The following is a 16,926-nucleotide window of genomic DNA, read 5'->3' as shown; positions in this document are numbered from 1 at the left end:
CTTCAAGGCCTTCCGACTACACTCTGCTCTCAAATGTCTAAGAAAACAAGGCGGCAGATGGGAGGATAACAAATCAGGTTGCAGCCAATCTCAATATTTATCTCCCTCTCTGATGGAGCCAAGTGATCGAAAATAAGCTTTTGGAACCATTTAGCTTGTTTCTTACTTCATTAAAATGACGATACGTGCCGGGCAGGACCACAAAGAGACACACAAAACGACCACAAAGAGGTAAAAAATTACCACAAAGTGACAACAAAGAGAGACATCATGAAAAGTCCAAAGAGCCTCAAACCGATATGGCACAATAACAACCAGGAACTGATGCAAAAATAAGAAGAGATGCCAGAAAGCACCACAAAGATGCAAAGTTATCCCACAAAAACACAAAAAAATGATCAAAATAAGATGCAAAAACAGCTACAAAGACGTAAAATTGATTATTTGGCACAACTTTTATCTCCAAATTAAGTACAATTTCAGAAAAAAACACATATAATCCCTTTTTTCACAGCAAAAAAACAACAAAAAACGTATATAATCTCATTCATCCAGTGTCCAGCCGCTGACACTGCTACAGAATGACTTCAGAAACCCTTTTTACTAATAAAAAATGATTAGGAGGTGTAGCTTAAATGGTTTTAACCTCCATTACATCTCCGGTCATAACTCCATAAAGGAGGAGGTGTAAGGCCGAGGAGGATTTTCTTTTTCTTTTTTTTGGCAGCTCTTCTAGCCGAGACCTATATATGAGGCTGCTGGGAAATGTTTCATAATTTTATGTACTTCAGTGGCTGCTGCTGCAGAGCTGCATTAGTGAAAGTGAATTACAGCCTCCTCCTGTGTGACTTAATAGAGACAGAGGAAGAGGAGGGAGAGAGGAGGAGCTTTCTCCTCGTCCGCTGCAATAAAAACAGCAGAGCAGGTGGCTTCAGAGTCAGAGTCCTTTGTGGGACTTTTGGCAGGAAATTTATTAGATTGTTTTGTTGGATTGTAAACTCGAGTGTTTGCAAACTATTGTCTCCATCTGCTACAGTTGAAACCTTTCTAATCTCTGCTCCATATGCTGCAGTGAGTCTGTGTGATGAACACAACACAACACAACGACCCCACAATGAGACTTTAGTCATTTTTATGAATTTGGAAATTACATCGTCTCATTAAATTCGGTGTTACGACCCGTCACCAACTTCGTAAACACACTGACGTTATATATACTGTTGTGAGAGTGAATTGTACAGCAGCAGCAGAAGAAACAGTAGAAGCAGAAACAGTAGAAACGGTAAAAGTAGGAACAGTAGAAGCAGTAGAGACAGCAGTAGAAGCAGCAGCAGTAGAAACAGTAGAAGTAGTAGCAGAAGAAGCAGCAGTAGAAACAGTAGTGACAGCAGTAGCAACAGCTTTAGAAACAGTAGAAGCAGCAGCAGTAAGGCAAGGCAATTTTATTTGTATAGCCCGTTTTTACAAACAGTTTGTCTCAAAGGGCTTCACATGGCATCACAACAACATCCTCTGTCCTTAGACCCTCACATCCACTGAGGAAAAACTCCATAGAAAACCCTTTTAACAGGGAAAAATTGGAGAAACCTCAGGGTGAGCAACAGAGGAGGGATCCCTCACCCAGGATGGACAGACGTGCAATAGATGTTGTTACATACAAGAAAACAGTAGAAACAGTAAAAGTAAAAGCAGCAGTAGAAACAGTAGAAGCAGCAGCAGTAGAAACAGCAGTAGTAGAAACATAGAAGCAGCAGCAGTAGAAGCAGCAGTAGTAGAAACATAGAAGCAGCAGTAGAAACAGTAAAAGTAGAAGCAGCAGTAGAAACAGTAGTAGCAGCATTAGAAACAGTAAGCAGAAGAAGCAGCAGTAGAAACAGTAGAAACAGCAGTAGTAGAAACAGAAACAGTAGAAATAGTAGCAGCAGTAGAAGCAGCAGTAGAAACAGTAGAAGCAGCAGTAGAAACAGTAGGAGCAGCAGTAGTAGAAACATAGAAGCAGCAGTAGAAACAGTAGGAGCAGCAGTAGTAGAAACATAGAAGCAGCAGCAGTAGTAGAAACATAGAAGCAGTAGAACAGTAGAAACAGAAACAGTAGAAATAGTAGCAGCAGTAGAAGCAGCAGCAGCAGCAGCTGTGGCCTGCTGAGCCCTCTTCCTCTCAGGAGGAATCCTCAGTTCCTCAGCTCTGCTACTGCTGCTGCTTCTACTGTTTCTGTTTCTACTGCTGCTGTTTCTACTGTTCTACTGCTTCTACTGCTGCTGCTGCTGCTGCGGCCGCGGCCCATCATCTCCATCCGTCTGGCGGCTGGATGCTGGATGCTGGATGCTGATGTGGTTGCTGCCGTTCCCTCAGCTTCAGAGGGTCAGATGACTGGATGTGTAGCTCACGGCCGCTAAGTGCTCCATCGATCAGTCACTGAGCCTGTGGCTGATGGAGGAGCAGCAGCAGCAGCAGCAGCAGCAGCAGCAGCAGCAGCAGCAGCAGCAGCAGCAGCAGGACTTGGCAGCCTCGGTAATGGGTACAAAATACGATGCATTCCTCCACAGACCAGAAGCAACGCCTTGGCTAAAGAGAAAGAGGGAGGGTGTGTGCATGTGTGTGTGTGTGCAGGACAGATGATGTAGAAAATACAGGGTGGAGTATAAATCAAGTTAATGCAGAATTCATTCAGAACTTCAGTTTTTGTTGCTGTCAGATGGAAAAATCTGTCAAACCGGTGTGGTTATGTAATGTTTTTAATCTGATCCTCCTCTGAGTTCTGAGTTTATGCTCCAGTGTTGAGAAAATAAGAACAGGTGCCGTTTGTTTCAGCAGCTTAAAGCAAGATAATCCTCATTATTACTGACTCAGCACTTTGTGAAAACGACGGCAGCAGCTGCAGACCTGAAACACTGAGCAGCATCAGTGCTGCTGCTGCTGCTGCTGCTGTGACCTCCTTCATCTGAACACCTCTGGGCTGCTGCAGCAGGTCCAGCCTGATGTTGTTGACCCAGATGTTGTTGTGTTGGTTGGAGCATGGAGCAGGTTTCCTCCTCCTCCTCCTCCTCCTCCTCCTCCTCCTCCTCCTGTGAGTCATCATCGCACTCCGTTTAGGTAACACTTGTATTTATAATAAGTACACACTTTTAAGCATTAATGAATACTGAATTCTTCATTTATAACGGATGAATACTCATTAGTGTGTAGTTTATAAATACAGTTAGTGCTTATCAATGATAAGTAAAACATTTTTAACTATTTATAAACTACATACTAATGAGTATTCATGTGTTATAAATGATGAATTCAGTATTTAATGCTTAACTAATGCTTAATAGTACCCACAAAATTAGAGTAGTTATTGAGGAACTAATGAAGAACTAATGACAAACTAATGAGTAGTTCCTGAGAAACTAAGGTACACAAAATTGGAGTAGTTACTCATTTTTATGTCTCACTTTACTTAAGGGTACACATAAAGGGTAACTAATGCATTAAAGCAGAAGTAAGTGATATATTTGTGTTAATATAAGTCTTAAATAGTTATATCTTCCGACAGCAATCACTTCTATAGAGTGTTTGGTCTGAAACACGGGTCTGTCAGTCACTCTGCTCTGCTCTGAGCCGAGGAGAAAACTTTTCTCGTATCCTACAGTTTTTATCCAATGAGGAGAGAGAACGGCATGCAGGGCTGTGTGTGCAGCCAAGGGATGCGCCTGAATGTGGTGACGTAGGGACGAAGACTGTTATGGTGCTTTCAAGGCAGCCCGTAACTCGTGTTTTTCCGACCTGTGAAGTCGTACCAGTTCGATCTGGTACGAGTTCACGGGTCAGAAGTTACAAGTGGCCGTTATAGTGACTTTCACAGGTAAAACAGGTCGGAGAAACACGAGTGGGTTGCCTGGAACGCTACAAAGTCGTAAGTTGTGACTTGAAGCTGTAATTTACGGTTTCAAAAGCCTGCCTGGAACGCAGCATTAGCGAAAACGACCGGATCGCTTACTTCTGCTTACTTCTGCTATTAGTTAATTGTCAGTTCTTCAGTAACTCCTAATCAAATTACTGAGGAACTAACTATTACTTAATCATTAGTTACCCTTTTTGTTAACCCTGAAGTAAATCAAAATGAGTAACTATAATTTACTCCCCCCCCCCCCCCCCCCCCCTGTTTGCCCAGTTGCTCTGTGTCCCAGTGACCCAGTGCCCAAGATTAAGGGCCTGGCAACCAAAGCCACACTGAGCTCAACCCAAAATCCCAGCTTTAATAAGAAGCTGTAGGAGCCACAGCTCAGTCTGTTACTGGGCCGTGACGCCGCCGGCCAAGTTTCAGGCAAACCCCCCCCCAGCAGCACCATAAAACTTCATTGGCTCTCCAACACCTCTCACTCCCCGGTGACTAAGTGCTGCTGCTGCGTGTTTGGCAGCGAGATGGAGAGTTTCTGGGTGGGACTCACACTCACAGTCGCCATCAGCTCCACCTCCCAACAATAATCCCATTAGCTCTGTGATTCATGTGGCCGTGCATTCGGCCCAGAGGCTTCGGCTTCGACTGCTGCTGCTGCTGCTGCTGCTGCTGCTGCTGCTGCTGCTGTTGAATGCATAATGAAGTGCACCAGTATTTAGACAGAAAGAGACGTGGTGTGATGCAGCAGCAGCAAATCAAGAAGCAGTAACTCACTGTGTCTGTTTCTGTGCACATAATGGTTTTAAAAGACTTCACTTCACCTTGACTGCTCAGTTACTGTGGACGTCACTTTATTCTCTCTCCAGCTGCTTTGTGTTTCTCTTCATTAGATCAGACTTGTAGCAAACACCGGCACATTTAATCTACATTGTCCCTGCTAAGTAAGTAAATGGATAAAAACAGGATTTATATTGCAGTTTTTTTGCGAATTTTGGCAGAGGCCTAAAACAGTTCCTCAATGAAACACGTCCTTAGAGATAAATACAAGATGTTGCAAATAAATAAACCTGCCAAGAAACAAGAACTACACCACGTCCGAGAGCAGGAGGGAAAATATGGAAAAAGAAAAGCAAAACAAACAATAAATCATCACATAGCGATGAATCAACAGAGAAACAGAAGGAAGTCTTGAAGACAGGTGGTTTATCAGTATTAAAGTGGACACGCTCCTCTAAATCGGTCTTTTTTTCCTTTTTTCTAAGACTTATGAAACATTTAAAATCATTTCAGATGCTGATAAACGTTGTATGAATTGTAATATGTGTAGTTAATGACACAAATAATCTGTGAAAAGACACAAATGTTTGAGTCAGTGTGCGACGCAGCTGTGTTGAGTCTTTACATGAGACCAGAAACACGTCTGTTTTATTTAATAGTCATTTATTTCCATTGCAGAAACACACTCACACATTCTCTGCCAAAAAATTATTTACAAAAACTTTACACACTTATAAAATAGTGCACTGTCTCTCTCTCTCTCTCTCTCTCTCTCTCTCTCTCTCTCTCTCACACACACACACACACAGGATAAATATATATATATATATTTATTTATATAGAGGAAATGTATACAAGTGATAATTGGCACATCCAGGAGGCAGGTTTTATCACCAGCTTTGCTTTGCATCATGTTTTCCTGTTCATCGTCATCATTGTCAACAGGAACATTTTTGCACAAGTGCAGCTTGGATCAACACAGGAAGTCCTCATGCGGCGTCACACAGCTACAGTATATAAATCCCTTATAGAAACACCCAGAACCAGGGATCCAGCCCCTTTTAGTCATTCGACATTCATCTTCTTGAAAAATAATCAGACCCTTAAAAAAATACCCACGAGCCCCACATTCAATTTACTGATGATTTCAAAAGGAAAAAAAAAAAAAACAACAGAGGTAAACTTCACACACACACTGTAGTGCAATTAGCAATAAAATAAGCTTCATTTATCATTTTAAAAAGACTACGCACTGATTCCTTTAAAAGCATAAAAAAGTACCTTTAAAAAAAGAGAAGAAAACAGGACGTGTCTATAGATTATATTGAGCAACAGCGACATCTACTGGTTATAAATCAGCAAGAGCAGACATGACGCACACACACACACTCACACAGTCCCACTTATAAAAAGATGTTCTTGCTCATGGATGAATCTCTTTGGTTGGTGGCTGTTTCCTGGCTGAGTTCAATTTTGTCCTTTTGTGAATTTTCAGTGAAGTATAAATAACCAGCAACGTCCTTCTTGATCCGTTGTTTAGTCACGGTGTGGACTTCACCCACAGCTGGCCTGGTTTGATTGTTTTGTTTTGTTGTTTTTTTTATCTCAGATTTTACCATCATCCCCCGGTAAGAAGTACGGGTTCTCGTGGCCTTGGACCAGGTAGGAGTACCGGGACGGGTTTTTACCTGTGAAGGTCCTCATTCCCTCTGGATTGAGATCGTACGATCCCGTCTGAAACGGCAGAGAGAGCAGTCAGTGTGTGTGTTAAGTGTGTGTTACGTAGTGTCTTTTTAGATCTACAGGTGCATCTCAATAAATTATAATATCATAGAAAAGTCAATTTCCACTAGTTCAAGTCAAACAGCCCCAACCAAGTGTTGAGTGCATATAGATGGACAAACGTTTCAGAAAGCAAACATTTCCATATTAACAATGCCTTTTTTAAAATGGTCTTATTGGTAATATTCATGTTTTTTGAGATAGTGAATTCAAGGTCAATGTTTCTTTATTAATACCAGCTGGTAAATTTGTTGTGCAGACAGGCACTCAGCAATCCCAGTATATAAAACAGCCACACACAAATCACAAATAGAAAAAGACAATATAATCAAAATACATGGTCAAAGTCATAGGAATAGAAATAGAAAAGTGTTTCTACACGTCCCTAGGGTCAGCTAAGTTCAATATGAACAAGATCACCTTGTGGCTTTACTATTCAGCATTCAGCATTCAGAATTGTAGGTCTTCATTAAATCTAAGCCACAATCATAACAATTAAAATAAATTAAATAAATAAATAAAGACATGAAATGTTTCATTCTCTGTGTAATTTATCTATATAATGTATTAGTTTCACTTTTTTGAATTGAATTACTGACATACATTTCCAAATTAGTCATTTAGTTCTGTCTTTTATTTATTTTATTAATGTTTTCACTGTAAAGCGACCTTGGGTTTCTTGAAAGGTGATAAATAAATTTAAGTTATTATTATTATTATTGTTAGAAATAAACTTTTCTATGGTATTGTAATTTATTGAGATGTACCTGTAGGACGTTCACACACATAAACAAAGTCGAGTCACCACAGTTACCCACATGCAGTGGAAAAAATGATTCACGACTACCCAACCCACCCTCCAAAAAACAAACAAACCAAAAACCTGGCACCAGTTGAGTTCCTCACTAGATTAAACATGCTGCTCTCCACCACAACCACAGAGCTCATGAAGCTTCCCATCACCTCTGAACCGCAGCCGCCCCGATTCTCACTCTACTGGGCTAAATCATCATTATCATCATCAACCGGAGGGGTGGGGGGAGGGGGGGCACCAAGGAAGGATCAGAATCTAAAAGCAAAGCTGTGCCTTACCTTCTTCCATCCTCTCTGCTTCGGTTGAAACCCCTAAATCAACACACTGGGAGTCAGGCAAAGCCAGGAGCACGGGAGGGAGCTACGTGCTACGTGCTAGCACTGCATGTAGCTACATTCTCAATGATTGGGGTTAAACAGACTGGAAAACATCATCACAGCATCTGCTCTGCCCTGAGCTCTGCACAGTCAGCAGAGGCTTGTTCACTTGCAGGTGAAAAAAAAACTGTTTTTAAGGATTGAAACTGAGTAAAAACTTGTTTAAAAGCCTCTGTTTCAGTGTTAAAAGATTAAAATTATGATATAGGCCTATCCCAGGCTGGGAAATGACTGTGTTACAGCAGCAACAGGCAAATAACACACAAAAAAATGCAAATAGAAAAATAAATTAATAAATAATTTGAATAACAAATAGCCTATATACAAATGATGCCCAAATGCTGTTTTTAAATGAGATGAACAGTTAGCTACAGCGCTGGATGTGTTTTCCCCTGTAAATAATCAAACCTGAGTGTCCACATGTTCAACATTTAGTCAGATCCTCCTCTCACCATAATCCCTATAGTCGTAGCAGTAGGTTCATCACCTTTAATTATCGGTGCATGTTGTTTTGAGATGGGCGGGGCAGAGACGTGAGCTGCTCAGTGAACACAATGGAGGTGAACGGTACAGGTCTGTCCCTCATCAAACTCATCAAACTCATCAAATACACAATCCAACAACTCCACAACGCTCTGGTGGACAAGTTGTGGCCTGCACATTCACCACGCTATTAAAAATAATAACGTATAATTATGTAACATTTCGACACGCAAAGCGTGAACTACGGTAACCCTCTAATGTAATTACATGATAATGTCAAGAAGCAAATAACGGTCAATTTCATAGTAATATCAAGAAATATAGCCAAGAAATAATGGCTGATTGCGTAAAAAAAGGCCCATAAATAACGGTGAATTGAAAGGACTTGGTGGAGAAAAATTCAGGCCTTTCCCAAAAAAAGCATGTGTAATCTTTTGCCTATGAAAAACATGACATTACTATGAACTGACTGTTATGTCTTGACTACTTCTAGACCTTATGACGCAATTAATTGTTATTTCTTGACATTATCACATAATCAACGGCCTGTAAATTAAAGGGTTACCGGAACTACTTGCGCTTTTGAAATCCCTCCGCCCAGCAGCCGTGTCTGGAATGTAGTTCCGGCTGGATTTGCCTCATAATGTGACATCATTATCTCATAGCGTGGTGAATGTGCAGCTCACAACTTGTCCACCAGAGCGTTGTGGAGTTGTTGGATTGTGTATTTGATGAGTTTGATGAGGGAAATGCGAAAATACGCGCGCCATGGAGAGCTCACATCTCTGCCCCGCCGATCTCAAAACAACATGCACCGATAATTAAAGGTAATGAACCTACTGCTGTGACTATAGGGATTATGGTGAGAGGAGCATCTGACTAAATGTTGAACTGTCCCTTTACACGTGTTATTAGGGTTAAATATTAGTGAAGCAGGTTCAGTCTGGATCAACATGGTGGGGCTGATTGTTGCGGCAGGATTAGTGTTAGTTTGAGTGCGTGACGACAACAGGAACCAGAACCAGAAGCTGTGAAACAACAACTCACCAGGCCGTTGCTCTGATGCTTCTTGTCCATCAGGGCTCGATTGCTGTTTCCTTCTGTCATCTCCATCGGAGCCGACTCCCAGTTGGTGGTGGCGCGGGGGATGGGCGTGATGCCCGCCGGCCACGGCTGGTTCAGGTCGCCCGACGAGTACGGGCTGCTGCCGCTGCTCTCCTCCGGCCTCCTCTTAGAGCCGCTCCTCCTACTGCTGTAACAGAAACACAGAGGATTAACACCCTGCACTCTGGACTCTCTGATCTGCAGCCTTTACACAAGCCGCCTTGTCCATTATACTCAAATTACCTCACTTGGTTGTTTTTATAAAGTTTTTCTCTTCTGCATAATTTATCCTTTTGTATTTTAACCTTGCTCAGTTCATACAAGCTGTACACTTACTTGTATTCATGCCCACATAAGTTTAAAGGGATAGTTCAACATTTTGGCAAATTGGCCCATTGCCATAATCGCTATAGTCATAGCAGTAGGTTCGTTACCTTTATTTGTCGGTGTAAGCTATTTTTAGAACGGAGGAGCGGAGCGGCAGGCTGTTCAGAGCTACACTATGGAGGCTCATGGAATTTCTTGGTTTCCCTCATCAAACTCATCAAATACAAAATCCCAAAACTCCAAAACGCTTTCGTGGACAAGTTGTGAGCTGCACAATCACCACGCTATGAGATAATAATGGAACGTTACGAAACGGAGCCGTTTTCGAGGTAAATACAGAGTCTGCTTGCTGAAAAACTGTCCCTGAACGCAACGCGCATCAGCGGTTTTGCATGAATTTACCTCTAAAACAACTCTGTCTCGTAACGTTCTATTATTATCTCATAGTGTGGTGATTGTGCAGCTCACAACTTGTCCACGAAAGCGTTTTGGAGTTTTGGGATTTTGTATTTGATGAGTTTGATGAGGGAAACCAAGAAATTCCATTAGCCTCCATAGTGTAGCTCTGAACAGCCTGCCGCTCCGCTCCTCCGTTCTAAAAATAGCTTACACCGACAAATAAAGGTAACGAACCTACTGCTATGACTATAGGGATTATGGCAATGGGCCAATTTGCCAAAATGCTGAACTATCCCTTTAAGTTTATTGTTGTCATTGCATAAAAAACATACGAAATTTCGTTCGGCAGTCTCCTATAGCAGCAAAGAGCTAAAAATCAATCAATCAATAAATAATTAAGTTTTTGCACAAATAAAGTGCAATGTGCCAGTCAAATAAATACATCAACATATTAAAAACATAAATTACATCACGTTAGGAGCTAAGCAAGAGATCAACAGCCCTTGGATAAAAAAAAAAAAAAGTGCAATATCAACCAAACAACATGTATATAGTTTTTTTTTCTCTATTCAAATAATATTTTGTACATAACAGTACATACTTTTGTTTTATATATATTTTTGTGCAGTCTTTATATTTGTATTCCTTACTTCTTTACATGCCTTGTACTTCTCTGATACCCTTTGCAAGTGAATTTCCCTTGCGTCTTATGTCTAATCAAAGTTATTAATGAGCCACTGAGTGAGGAGTTCGAGTGATGACCCACCAATCCACAGCTGAAACTACTAGTAACAGAGAAACGTTTGCAAAAAGTGCAGTAAAATAATGATAAATGATATGTTTGAGTCCTGCGTTTGAACAAACAGACATTAGTTTTGTCGTTTTTATGGGACAAAAAGAAATATTTAAATTCTCTCACACAACAAAACTTCACTTTGCTTTATGTTCTGTGAAAAATGATCCTTTAGTAACACGCTGTTTTAACTTTACCTAAACATAAAAGTACATCAGTTAACCAAACAAGATAATATATATGCTTTTAAAAAGGCATTATTTAAAAAGAAACTTTAAATTGCATATGCTATGCTAACTATGGAACGATCTGCCTCAACACATTAGACCTCTTAGGCCTCTTCTCTGCCTGGTTTTAAATTTGACCCCTATAAAATATTGACTTTGTGTGATTTATTTTATTTTATTTTATTTTATTGTTGTTATTTTTATTCATGTTGTATGTCTTTTAATGTATTTCATTTGTATTTTAAGTGTAATGTTATGCCTTATGCGAGCTGTTATGTCATTTATTTACCATTCTGTGCAGCACTTTGGTCCACCGTGGATGCTTTAAAGTGCTTAACAAAAAAAAGTTGGATTTGATTGGATTGGAATATAATTTATATTCCTTGATATATTTGGGTTATATTCTCTGTTCTATATATTCAATGAATTGAATATATTCCTACAGTTTGGACCCCAGGAAGAACAGCTGATGCTGCTATATAGAAGCTAACAGGGATCTAAACAAACAAACTTCTGTACAAAAGACTCTTACATCCTTTGAGCTGAAGCCAAGTATCCAGGGTCAGAGTTGGAAACATAATGTACTGGATGCATATGACGGTTATTATTATGATATAATATAATGTAATGTGACATTTAATCAACAGTGGAGCTGCTCATGTTCTCACCAGCAGCAGTAGATGAGCAGAGCCAGGACCATGATGAGGAGGATTCCTCCCAGCACACAGGAGATGACCACCACCGCCAGCAGAGCCGCTGCACACACAGGACACACAGGACACACACAGGTTAAACACAGGTTAAACACACACACACACCTGTTACTTCCAACTTCTGCTGCTGCTAATAAAACATCCGTTAACTCACAGTCGTTGCAGTTGAAGCCGCTGTATCCAAATGAACACCTGAGAGGAAAGAAAAAAACATAAAGAGCAGTTAAACACAATGAGATTTCTTGTTGAGTTTAAAGAGGGGAAGCAAGTGAGTTCACTTCACCATATCCTCCTTCTCCACACACACACACACATAGTCACACATTAGAGGAAAATGCAAAACATGATGTACTCACGGTTCACACTTGTCTCCCACTGCCCTCTGCCCGCTCGGACAAGCTGAAAACAGAAAGACAATGTATAAACAAAACAGACACAACAAACAAACATCGGCGCCCGGAGACGAGACAGACGAGAACATAACAAGCTGCAGCTTCAGTGTCGGTCACGGTGGATGGAGAAGTTGTGTACGGCTGATTACACACACAGCGCAGCACAATGAGAGCCTCTTCATATGGAGGCTGCGTGCTGACCTTTTCAAACAAGCACATACTGTATCATGTTTTTTTGTTTTTTTTCCCCTGCTAAAATGGAGCCATATGCGTTATAATGTCTGACGCTTAAAGGTCCTTTTTTTCTTTATGAGCTCTTCCTACAGCTGATCTCCTTGGTCACAGACACGGAGCTGTGATTCTTCCACTCGTTTCCGGGGAAACAACCCCCGTTAAAAAGAAATAAATTTGAGAGATAAATGAAGCCGGGGTCAAGGTCGACGTGGAGAAAAGGCTGCAGCTCTTGACCTCGTCTCGGAGTCTCGCTCCCCCGTCGTTTCATCCCTCCCCCACGCTCATTCTCACACTCAAGTATTTTTTTTTTTCGGGAGCCAGGACAGGATAAGAAGTTTTTGTTACAGTTCTCTTGACGGTAGCTCAGCCGGGAAACGTTCAGCCCAGCTTGTTCTCAGACGCTGCTGCAGGTCGTCCACAGCACAACGAGGAGTTTCTCATAGAAAAGCTTAAAGGGATAGTTCAATTGCCATAATCCCTATAGTCATAGCAGTAGGTTCGTTACCTTTATTTGTCGGTGCAAGTTATTTTTAGAACGGCGGAGCAGAGTGGCGGGCTGCCCAGAGCTACGCTACGGAGGCTCATGGGATTTCTTGGTTTCCCTCATCAAACTCATCAAATACACAATCCAACAACTCCACAACGCTCTGGTGGACAAGTTGTGACCTGCACATTCACCACGCTATGAGATAATAACACAACGTTACCACACAGAGTTGTTTTAGAGGGAAATTCATGCAAAGCCGCTGATGCGTGTTGCCTTCAGGGACAGTTTTCCCATCAAGAAGTCTCTGTATTTACCTCTAAAACGGCTCCATCTCGTAACGTTGTGTTATTATCTCATAGCGTGGTGAATGTGCAGGTCACAACTTGTCCACCAGAGCGTTTTGGAGTTGTTGGATTGTGTATTTGATGAGTTTGATGAGAAAAACCAAGAAATCCCATGAGCCTCCGTAGCGTAGCTCTGAGCAGCTCGCCGCTCTGCTCCGCTGTTCCAAAAATAGCTTGAACCGACAATTAAAGGTAACGAATCTACTGCTATGACTATAGGGATTATGGCAATGGGCCAATTTGCCAGGATGTTGAACTATCCCTTTAATAAATATAGAGCTGGTTTTTACCTCTGCAGATCTGTGGAGTGAACACGTTGGAGATGAAGCCGTCTTTGCAGGAACACACAGGTCTGCCATTTTCTACGTTGCACTTCGTAGAGGAGTCATCACAAGGCAGCGGCTCCTGCTCACACGCTTCGTTTCCTGTGACAGAGCACATGCATGAGGAAAACAACCCTCCTCAAATGTTAATGCGACTTGGTTCATGTCACTCACTTGTGAACGTAGCACCTGCCAGTAATGCATCGGTCGGGGACTCATCGATAGCCTGTCTAATGTCCCGATCGACAGAATCCTGTGTGGCGTCGCTGTCCTCAAAGATGTTACTGACAGTGGCCTCCACACTTCCTGGTCTAGAGGAGAAAAGAGAAGCTCAGAAACCTTTGGTAGCCCTCGTTGGATAACGTGTTTGTGCTGCAGGAGAAAAGAGAGAGCGCTCACCGAAGCTGCACGACGTCTGACCTGATGTACCCCGGCTGACCTCTGAAGACCTCTCCGAGCTGTGGAGAGGAGCAAACATGGAGGTTTAATGACAGAGAGAGGAGCATTCGCCAACAGGCTCTGTGTGACATCATCACCACCTACCGACGCTGAGATTCTATCTGCCGTGTCCTTGAATATCGGTGAGGTCCTGTTGGTCATTTCAGGCTTAAAATCCAGATTCAAATGGAGCCGACCTGGAAACACTTGGGCTGAGAGAAAAGACAAAAAAACATCATCACAACATCTCATCACAATCTCATGACTGGACGTTAAAGGTCCAGTGTGTAATAATTACCAAGGTTTATTGGCAAAATCTACATATATTACCCATGAATATACTAGTATAAGTGTATAATCGCTATAAAATAAAATCTGTTTGGTTTTTGTAGGCTTATAATTATTCTTTTATATCTACATATAACAAGGGTCTTGCTTTAGAGAGTGTCGCCATCTTGCACCGCCATGTTTGTACGGCAGCCTGAAGGGAAAATCCAGCCAGTCAGAGAGCACGTTTCAAGAGTTTCATGTTCATGAATAAACCAACGAAGAAGGAGGAGGAGGAGGAAACAGCCGACATATGAGTGCGAGTGAGCTGAATGCTAGATAACACGGTTTTACCCCCATATTACACACTGTACCTTTAAAGTGTCGATTCGCTCTTACCGGATACACAGGCGCCGTTCTGCAGGAATTTCCCAGTAACACACTGACACGTGCCGTTCAGACACACACTTTCAGCCGGACACGGGGCTTGAGGACACACTGAGGAGAGAGTCAAGACATATGAAGCATTTAACAACTTTTACAATGTGTGAAATTAAATTATTAAACTCATTTACAGAGCAGCACCGTCATTCATGTTGCAGTTGCGTCTTTGCAGACCATGTGATACAGTAAATGTAGGTCCAGAGATGCATGTGAACTGAGAAGCCTGTTGTTTTTCTGTGATGACAGATTGCTAGATTAACTCTTCAGACAAAGTTACTGACCGATGACTTGACCCGGGGTGGGTGGTGGTGCTGCTGTGGTGGAGCTGACAGTGGTCATCTGTGTTGTCTCAGAGGGGGTAACATCTACGGTGGGAGCAGTACTGTCGCTGGTAGTGGCGGTGATGGTGGTGATGGTGGGGGGGGATGTTGCGTTGCCTGTAACTGGTTCAGTTGTAGGAGTCAAGGTGGTGCTTCCTGTAGTAGCAGGAAAAAAACATGTACAAATGAGACAGAACAACCAACACCAACGCAACAACACAGTGAAACACAGCAGGGGGCCATGCATGATGTTCTATTATTACATTAAAATTATTATTATTCATACACTGGCTCAGCTACAGTGGCATGCAAAAGTTTGGGCACCCCTGGTTAAAACCAGTTGAGGAAATGGAAGATGAAATGATCTACAAAAGCCATACTGTAAAGTTTAACATGAAACACTCTTTTGCAATATTTTAAAGGGATAGTTCAACATTTTGGCAAATTGGCCCATTGCCATAATCCCTATAGTCATAGCAGTAGGTTTGTTACCTTTAATTGTCGGTGCAAGCTATTTTTAGAACGGTGGAGCAGAGCCGTGAGCTGCTCAGAGCTACGCTACGGAGGCTAATGGGATTTCTTGGTTTCCCTCATCAAACTCATCAAATACACAATCCAACAACTCCACGACGCTCTGGTGGACAAGTTGTGACCTGCACATTCACCACGCTATGAGATAATAACAGAACGTTACCAGACAGAGTTGTTTTAGAGGGAAATTCATGCAAAAACGCTGATGCGCGTTCCCATCGGGGGCGGTTTTTCATCAAGCAGTCTCTGTCTTTACCTCTAGAACAGACCAGGGGTGCCCAAACTTTAGCTTCTGCAGTCTCCCACCTGTCAACTGTGCAGCTCTGTATGATAAAGTCTTTTATTTTGAAAGAACACATCATCCTACCTCCCAGGGTTGTTGCTGAGGGACTAAGGGTGGTGGTATTTCCGGTGAGGGGTGCGGTGCTACTGCCTGGGAAGGTGGTTGGAGGGACGGAGCTGGAGTTGGAAGCAGGAGGTGTAGAGGGTGGTGGTGGGGTTCCAGCTGTGGTGTTTGTGCTGGTGGAGTTTGTGGGTGTGGGTGTGGTCAGTGTAGCTGTGGAGTTTCCTGTAGTGACAGTAGTTGTGTTGCCTGGCTGCATAGTGGTGATAATAGGAGTGGTGTTGTTACTGATCGGTGTCGTGATTGTTGTGTCGTTGCCCATTGGTGTCGTGATAGTTGTGACGTTGCCCATTGGTGCAATAGTAGTTGTGTCATTGCCCATTGGTGTTGTGATAGTTGTGTCATTGCCCATTGGTGTTGGGGTAGTTGTGTCATTGCCCATTGGTGTCGTGATAGTTGTGACGTTGCCCATTGGTGTCGTAATAGTTGTGTCATTGCCCATTGGTGTCGTGATAGTTGTGTCATTGCCCATTGGTGTCGTGATAGTTGTGACGTTGCCCATTGGTGCAATAGTAGTTGTGTCATTGCCCATTGGTGCACTAGTAGTTGTGTCATTGCCCATTGGTGCAATAGTAGTTGTGTCATTGCCCATTGGTGCAATAGTAGTTGTGACGTTGCCCATTGGTGTTGTAGTAGCTGTGTCATTGCCCATTGGTGTCGTGATAGTTGTGACGTTGCCCATTGGTGCAATAGTAGTTGTGTCATTGCCCATTGGTGCACTAGTAGTTGTGTCATTGCCCATTGGTGTCGTGATAGTTGTGACGTTGCCCATTGGTGTTGTGATAGTTGTGACGTTGCCCATTGGTGCACTAGTAGTTGTGTCATTGCCCATCGGTGTTGGGGTAGTTGTGTCATTGCCCATTGGTGTCGTGATAGTTGTGTCATTGCCCATTGGTGTCGTGATAGTTGTGTCATTGCCCATTGGTGCACTAGTAGTTGTGTTGTTGCCCATTTGTGTCGTGATAGTTGTGTCATTGCCCATTGGTGTCGTGATAGTTGTGACGTTGCCCATTGGTGTTGTGGTAGTTGTGTCATTGCCCATTGGTGTTGTGGTAGTTGTGTCA

At 42.4% G+C, this 16,926-nt stretch overlaps 1 protein-coding gene across 1 annotated transcript; it reads right to left on the bottom strand.

Annotated features, from left to right (window-relative positions):
• Positions 1-5,904: 5,904 nt before the first annotated feature.
• On the bottom strand, positions 5,905-13,577 carry LOC310989733 (protein HEG; the record flags this gene model as incomplete). Its single annotated transcript, XM_083976880.1, has 7 exons — positions 5,905-6,394; positions 7,535-7,567; positions 9,164-9,368; positions 11,635-11,722; positions 11,834-11,871; positions 12,036-12,078; positions 13,427-13,577. 7 exons carry the CDS (start codon positions 13,575-13,577, stop codon positions 6,266-6,268), a joined length of 687 nt encoding a protein of 228 aa, XP_083833006.1. The 3' UTR covers positions 5,905-6,265.
• Positions 13,578-16,926: the final 3,349 nt, after the last annotated feature.

This window comes from Trachurus trachurus (genome assembly GCF_905171665.1).
Source record: "Trachurus trachurus genome assembly, chromosome: 8".
Classification (NCBI taxonomy): domain Eukaryota; kingdom Metazoa; phylum Chordata; class Actinopteri; order Carangiformes; family Carangidae; genus Trachurus; species Trachurus trachurus.
Note: the sequence above shows the minus strand (reverse complement) of the source record. Positions and strands in the feature narration are given on the sequence as shown.